A 7,940-nucleotide genomic window follows, 5' to 3' on the forward strand; every position below is an offset into this window, starting at 1 on the left:
GGCACTATTTCTCCCATTGACACCAATGATGGGGCACTATTCCTCCCCCTATTGCCAAAGATGGATTATTTACTCCCACTGACAGCAATACAATTTATACTCTCAATGGCCACAGTCCGGCCTACCTAAAGTCTGAAGGACAGTAAACTGGCCCTTTATTTAGAAGGTTTGGAAACCCCTGATTTAGATAATCAGAGCAGATTACAATTATTTTTACATTATTTGGCAGTTTTAGAACTCTAAAATCATGGATGTTTAAAGCAGCCCTTGAACATATTATTTGTAATTGCAAAAACATTGGTATCCCTAGCATTCATCTGCTGTACAGATTCTTTGGCTTATATTGGTGTCACTGTTGCATAACAAGGTATAAGACCTACAGGGTAATACGGTTTGTCTTTTTTTTCTGTTTAGTTGTTATGGGTCCTGTCACATCGACAACAGTGGTATTGACGACCTCCTTCAGTGATACACCTACGTCTTGTATGTGTCCAGTCTGTCGCCAGAATGTAGTGTCAAGAGTGGAGTATAACACAGGCCTCCTCACCTGGCTTATCTTTGGCATTCTGCTTCTTTTCGGGTAAATATCACAGCCTGGATCTGAGTACAGTTATTAATTTACCAAGTGCAAAAAATACAAATGTGTATTCATTTTATTAACTTATACTGTATATAGCTTACTCTCACAGCATGCAGTATTTCTAGCAAACCACCAAATACACAGAATAAATACATTCAAGGCAGTTGTTTTATGTGGACATTCACTTCTGAGATTTACGGAATGAGTGGATGTTTTTTTAAAAGTCAACATCTACGGTTTTTGTAGCTAATACAGTATATAGAAACATTTTGTGAGCTGCTATTCTGAGTGCAAATACCAAATAATAATATGAACAATATATATATACTGTGTAAATAATTGTGAATCGCTCACACCATACACATACCCATACAAATGTGTTAATTATAATTAAATAGCAATATAGAGCCACGCTCCACTATCAATAAATAAACAACTTAAATCATCTATCAAATGATCTATTAAATAAGTGTCCATGCAGGATCCATGATTGTTTCCATCCACTATTATTTAGAAATGGAATGCTTCTTAGTTCACCTTGTATGATATATTCAAACCAATATGTGTACACCTCCACTGGTTGTGCTCTCACCTTGTGTATATGACCAAACATCTAAGTAAGGTCAAATACAGCATGTGCCCCTTTATTGGTCTGTGGTGGGATGGTAATGCTGTCCAGTGGGTCTGGGTCTCCTTCACTGTCCTAGTAATCCTCCTGCTTCATTATCTCTGGTTCCTACTGAGCCTTTAAATCTTGCTGTGCAAGGCAGCATGGGACTTGTAGTTCTCTCTCTGGGGTCCAGAGGCAGCTGCTGCCTTCCTTGGTTGCTTCAGGTTAGCTCATTCCTAGTCCTAGCAGCTTAGTACGAGATGTATGTACACACTGAGCCTTGAACTCCAGGCTCAGTGTGTAGATACATCTAAGCTGTCCACCAAATACAGAGAATAAATAGTCACCTCCCCCAAGGCGGCATTCCCATAGCTGAACTCAATGCGAAGCCCTTAGGGAGGGACCTGTATGCTGTCATGTATGTGCATCAGGAAAGGAAAATTACCGTCAGGTAAGTATACAATTTTCTGTTTTCCTGACACAAGCCTGACAGCATAAACGCATGAGATATAGCATGCCACAAACCACAAGGGAGGGTAATAATGAAGAATTTTAATCAACATATCATTAGATTCATTTAAAACTGAAACCAAACTCCCCTGTTGTCAATATTGTTTTACCAACTTTGTAATGGACTAGAAATACACCCTATGTAGATTCTGTTACTGTCCTGCAGAAAATATGTACCTCTGAATTTTACCCATGAGCGCGCAATCCAGCTGGTAAAGTGGGCTCTGCACTCAATTGATGGATTCATCTTTGCCCTATGAGCTCATCAGACTACCTTGACCAGCGACAATGGAATTGTTCTAGGGGACAGTGAAAGTCTTCTTCTGACACTGCTAGACTTGAAGAGCCCATTGTCTGACCTTCTGGAGAAGGGCCATGTATTTTTTCAACCTCAAGTCCACTTCCAATGCTTGTAGTGACTTAGACAATTCAGTTTGGACATGCTGGAAGGATAATGTCTTGATCCAGATGCAAAGATTTGCAGACCTTTGTTTGGTGCTGAAGAAGAAACTAGAGCTATTCTGTTTGATAATGGTAGCAATAAGGTAGTTTACAACTTGACACTTGGATAACTAAGATCCTTCTTCCAGACCTGGTAGCCATAAGAAATACTGCTTCAGTGTTACTGAAAATATAGAGGAAGTCTTATCCAGGAGAATGGAGAGTGGGCCAATATCGCCAGCACTATTTGCAGTGCAAGTCCCAAGGGAAGAGAACAGCCTGCACAGGCCTTTCAGAATTGGTTTACCAAGATATGCAATGGTCACTGGATCCCAGAAAGTGAGAACATGACAAAGGCTCGACTACCACTTAATCTTATATTTAGGCTTATTTGCATATTCCATATTCTAATATACATGAAGTTTGTAGCAGGTGCCCTGGCTTCAACAGGGTTTCAAATACTGAAGGTGAGACCCTCAGGTGAGCCTTCACCTCTTGGTCTCTAGCAGTTAGATTGGCTGAATTTGGCCACGCTGTGTAAGATCTGGAATCTTGTAAGATCTTGGGAGGAGAATTGGAGGTTCCTGGACTAGAGACTGTGCTTTAGGATACCATGGCCTGCAAGGCCACCCAGAAATTATTGTCCTAATCATAACTGGGCGACTGCAGATCCTGATGAGGAACATGGAGACCACTAAATCTGCTGGATATATACTGTATATAGACTAGCCTGCATCCAATTGGATGTTAGTAATTCCACTGCTTCCACCTTTGGGAAACTCACTCACTTGCAGGAATCAACTGCCATTCAAAACCATAGAGGTTACTTGTCAGGTTGAGATCCTGATAATCTAATTTGTTGTAGATCCATTGAACTGCTTGTTGGTTTAGAGATGAACCCTTGACATCCAAGGCTTTGTATCTTTCAAAAAGTTCTTGGCAGCTAGAAGGACTGGCAAATCTGAATGGGAGATACCTCTGATATAAGTTGAATATTCTTGCATTCCTTCTTGACAGCGAAGATAGGACATTTCAATTTGCTGTCTGTTTGGCGCATAACTGAGGCTCTTTAGGCTGTGTTGCCAAAACAACTTCAATGCCTGGGAGTCAACTCTGATATTGGACACTCTGTCCTCCATTGGCATAAGTCATTGACCTCGGACTAGGAGGTTATTGAGGTGAATATCCAACAAAGTGAATAGATTGTGACGATCAGTATGCAAGGTAGCTGAAAAGATTAACTGGTTTTAGCCACCACCAAACGGACGTGTCTCACATGTGGGGGGTCACTGCTTCTGGTGCAGAAACGATATCTTCAATTACTTTAGAAAACCTGATTATATAAGGTTCTCAACCTTTCAATGATTCCAACAGACCACATGGATTACTGCAGACTACTTTTCTGCCATTTTGAGATCATGGCATGCAAACAGATGGGATAGAGCTATGACTTGTTCCAAGCGAGATACTAATACTGTCACCTTCTCTGAGGGCAACTCTACAGTAGTCTCCTGAGTGTCCAGGACTACTTCCAGGAGTATCATTATTGTAATGAAATTAGTTGGCCTTCCCCAGTTTATGACCCATCTACATTTGAGTGTGAATCAGAAATTTTGCCAGGACCTGGAGGATGTTGAGCCACCAGTAGGCTGTTCAGAATTGCAAGATGGCCACTACTGGAAGTAATGTTCTGCAAAATGTTTTGGGTATGTGGAAAGGTCAAATGCTGTTGAATTAACTTGAAGTGAAACTCGAGAACAGCCAAGCAAAGATTCTAGCAGGAGCATGGATGTACAGAAATGTGTATATACACATCTGCTAGCTCTAAAGACAACCTACAGCTGCCTTATCTGATAGCTTGAGTGACTGACTGCAACCACTCCATATGAAGCTTTGGATCTTGAGCCTTCCTTCTGCTTCATGCCCAAATCTACTTTTCGATTAAGAACAATGGAGAATATAATCCTTGACATCTTCTCTGCATAGATGGCTCACTGTTGAAACAAGATTTAGTAATATTTGCTTCCTTATTGCACAGGACCCACAGATCCTGAACCTACTCTGTCCAAATCTGCATATATTCCTGAAATCCAACACCTGAACAACCTTGGGTGAAGAAGAACTTTGCTGCTCCTAGGGAGGAGCAGACTTGGATTTAGGCAAATAGAGAAAGATGATTATGGGTTCTTTCATTCTCTTCTCAGGTCTACCTTGTTATCAAATCTTCATTCCCTGGCCTTTGCCTAGCCTCTGGGCATTGGCAACTTAACATAAGGGATTAATCCCCATTCTAGACATCACTGAATCCAACTTGAACTGCAGTCAGTTCAGCTTAGAAGCGGTATATGCAGTCTGTAAGTAAATCCATAGGGCTCGATTGACCACCACGGAATACTAGAGGAATAGCATATTGCATCTATAGTGGCTGTACTGCATCACTGGCCACATTAGTTTCTCTCAGGGATCAAACACCACAGAGACTTCATTACTGGACACGTTTTGCCTTCATCTCATCTGAAATAGTCTTGGATACTGTAGTGAGCACCAACGCAGACCACAAAACACTGCCTAATGATAGTATAAACCTTCTCCATTTCCAAATCCAGTTTTCTGTTCTGAGGCCTCTGTAAAGGATGTTGCTTCATCTGCTGGCTACTCTGTTTAAGATTCCTTGGCCAACTTTCTGTGAAGTAAAAGTGGACTTTACAGAGAGGATATTGCACCCTCTGCTAGCAGGAAGACACATCTGGCCAGTCTGATGAAGACTGCTTGACCAGCTGTTTCTGAGTCAGGTGTACCCTTTAAACAAACTTAGTTGTTTGATTAGCTTAGTACCTGAGCGTTAGCGACTAGACATCCATCCAGCCAGTTTAAACAGTCAAAACATTCACTTTGTCTTCTGCTGCCTCTGATACGTAAACCTGGTGTAAAAGGATGACATATCTGGCCATTCTGATGAAAACTCCTTGGCCAGTTTCTTCTGAGGCTTAGGTGGCCTTTAAACAAATGCAGCTGTTTAGTATATAACAATTAGTATCTGACAATCAGGCTTAGTATCTGACAATTAGTGACTATAGATCTTTGCAGTCAGTCTGATCAAAGTCAGAACATCTGCCTTTTTTGCCTCCTTATTCACTGCTGCCTCTGACATGCATTTTGACCTAGCATCTTGGCAGGCAAGCCAGCTAAACACAAGCCAAATACAGCTCAAGATGATCATTGTAGTGTGATTTCCTTTAGCCTGCCTCTCCTAGCAGTGCTATGAATGCATAGAAGTTCCTTCAGGGCTAAAGAGGACTTGTCATTGTTGAAGGAACAGGTTTCCTCATTTCTTCTTGAGAAGTGGTGCTGGTGTTGAGGGCTGGAGAGATTTGTAATCCATTATGCCCATGATGTGCACTCTTTTTTAGGCTAGAATATACGTACCTGACCCTCACCTTAATGATCATGGCTGGTCTCTAGGTAAGCTCATGGTTACTGGCTCATAGATGAGCTGAAGGACTGCAGTCATAACAAATACCTGGGAGTACTGGCCAGTATACTAGCATTTATATACTATTAGTATTTGAGGTGATTGTAGCCGTAAGCCCTAAAAATTGTACAATACAAGTGGTAATTCACACATCCATCTGCAGAACATTGAAAGGTCAAAGCCCCACTCAAAACTGCAATGGGAGCTGTCTGAAATTAGCCACAGCGTCCCAAGATCCTCATCCAACCAGTTATCTGCAACCAGTCGCAGCGCTAAAGGCTGCCAAAGCAAAAGGACCCCTGTGCAAGTGTGGGCAAGGTTTGAGGCACATTAGAAAGAAGAATTACAGATTGCTGTCCAACAGGCAAAGTACTAAAGGCAATGCAAACTAAACAGAGCGCTGAAATTCACTCAGGCATTAGAACTTTAATGTATAGCAGTCATAAAATGCTCAGCAATAATTAGTACTGAAGAGTTAATAGGCACTGTTGAGTTAATAGGAAAGACTCAACTCTGCAATAGCAAACACCTGTACTATCAGCCCATAGCAATACTGCAGACACAAATCACAACCTGTGAGGCATTGACAAAACAGACAGAACTGTGAACTGTTTTAAAGGTGCCTCCAACCATGAACATTTTGCTTTTATCTCATTAGAATGATAAAAAGTTCAAAGGGATTTTTAAAAAAATATTTACCACGTGTTTTTGCAATATGTCAGAAAAAATAACTAAATTAAATTAATTTATTTTATTTTGTATTGCAGCTGTTGGCTGGGATGCTGCCTCATTCCCTTTTGTGTGGACAGCTGTAAGGATGTTGACCACTTCTGTCCAAACTGCAATCATCATCTGGCAAAGTATAAAAGGCTATAAGGAATGCCTGAAGACGCTACTTCATATTTTTTAAGAATATTATTGTCTGTCTGGCTTCTTATTTCCAAAAATTGCAAGGAAATTAAGCAATCATTTTTAAACATAAAAGTCAATGCCTCTATACATTTTTTTTATTGGTCATGTACCTAATGGATTTTATACATTGATTTAAATTGCTTCTTGGATTTTACACAATGATTTATGTTGGTGTGAAAAATGTCTTATTATGAATTTTTCCTTTAATTTCAAACTATCGTTTAGTTTTATAAAGAAAACCTTAAAATTACTTTGTGTGACACGTTTGTTTGAAATATTTGTTTGTAATTTGTAGGGTTATTTGTTTTTCCGTTCAATTTTTCCAAATTATAATTTAAGCATGTGTTAGTACAGTAATGATGGTGGCAAACAAGAAATAACAAGGAAAATATAAGAGTCCAATTGTCCAGTAGGGGGTGCCATTTTGAAAAAATAGTGTTTTAGGGAACAATAAGGGTAACAATCCGCACGAACAGGGCAGATAGTTCACAAGGTTCCAAATAGCAACATTAGATTTGGCTGGGCTGTCAGAAAGAGCACAGGGGGAAGAAAGAAAAAAATGAGGGGGGATAGAGGAAGGCAGCAGGGGAAGGGAAGATTTTGTGGATAGATATGTAAGTTTTGTTATGTGATCAAAAGATCCTGGTCAGTCCCCTCCGGGAGGTCTGAGGGTCTCTGTATATCCAGAAATTGCTAAACCTCGACCAGGAGCTTTTCATGGACATTGCTAACCCTGGATTTGGCTTCAGTCAAAGATAGTGTAGGGGTCTGCCATGCCTTTTCGACTGTTTGTTTTGCTGCTGTAAAGCAGTAGCAAGGCATTCTTGTTTATACATGCGAGTGGAAAGGCTCATTTCACCTTTTCAGACAGAAATTCAATTTTCATAATAATTAGAAGCATTTTCTTTTTTTAAATCAGATAATTTTTATTAGAAACAAAAACAGTTTCCATACACATTTAAGTTTTTGTTTTAACAGAACAATACAAGAACAACAGAACAAGAAAAAAATGTAAGTGAACAAACACTTATATAGGACCGACTTGTAGGTCGACCTTTTCAATGTGACAGAAGATGAGCACTAACCTCCGAAAAAAAGAAAAAAGAAAAAGAAAACCTTTCAGTAATCTGACTGCCCCAGTGCCAACCCAACAGTCAACAACCCTCATTTCCAATTATACTTAAGAAGGAGGACCACATAATAAGGAGACAATCATATTATAAAATACAATTAAGCCACAACACCCATCAGGTCTCTGTTTCTCAAATATCAAGCACATCCTTAATGAGAGACAATTCACTAACTATATCTACAAAAATCTGAAAAATGCAGTCATTATTTCTCAGCTGCCCAAATACCGATAGGTACCGGTATATGTCACAATTATATAGTCATAGTACCCGTTAGATCAGAGC

At 40.0% G+C, this 7,940-nt stretch overlaps 1 protein-coding gene across 2 annotated transcripts in view; it reads left to right on the forward strand.

The window, feature by feature from the left end:
• Positions 1 to 6,775, forward strand: part of LOC149472200 (LITAF domain-containing protein-like) — a 78,616-nt gene extending 71,841 nt beyond the window's left edge. For both annotated transcript variants that reach the window (XM_089692530.1, XM_089692524.1), the window contains exons 4-5: positions 415 to 580; positions 6,381 to 6,775. In XM_089692530.1, coding sequence (XP_089548656.1) covers positions 415 to 580; positions 6,381 to 6,489 — 275 coding nt within the window. In that variant the 3' untranslated portion in view covers positions 6,490 to 6,775. The remainder of the gene's footprint in view (positions 1 to 414; positions 581 to 6,380) is intronic.
• The last annotated feature ends 1,165 nt before the right edge of the window (positions 6,776 to 7,940 follow it).

The sequence above is a fragment of the Staurois parvus genome, unplaced genomic scaffold (assembly GCF_062004578.1).
Source record: "Staurois parvus isolate SC_StPar_1 unplaced genomic scaffold, SC_StPar_1.0 ptg000022l, whole genome shotgun sequence".
Taxonomy (NCBI): domain Eukaryota; kingdom Metazoa; phylum Chordata; class Amphibia; order Anura; family Ranidae; genus Staurois; species Staurois parvus.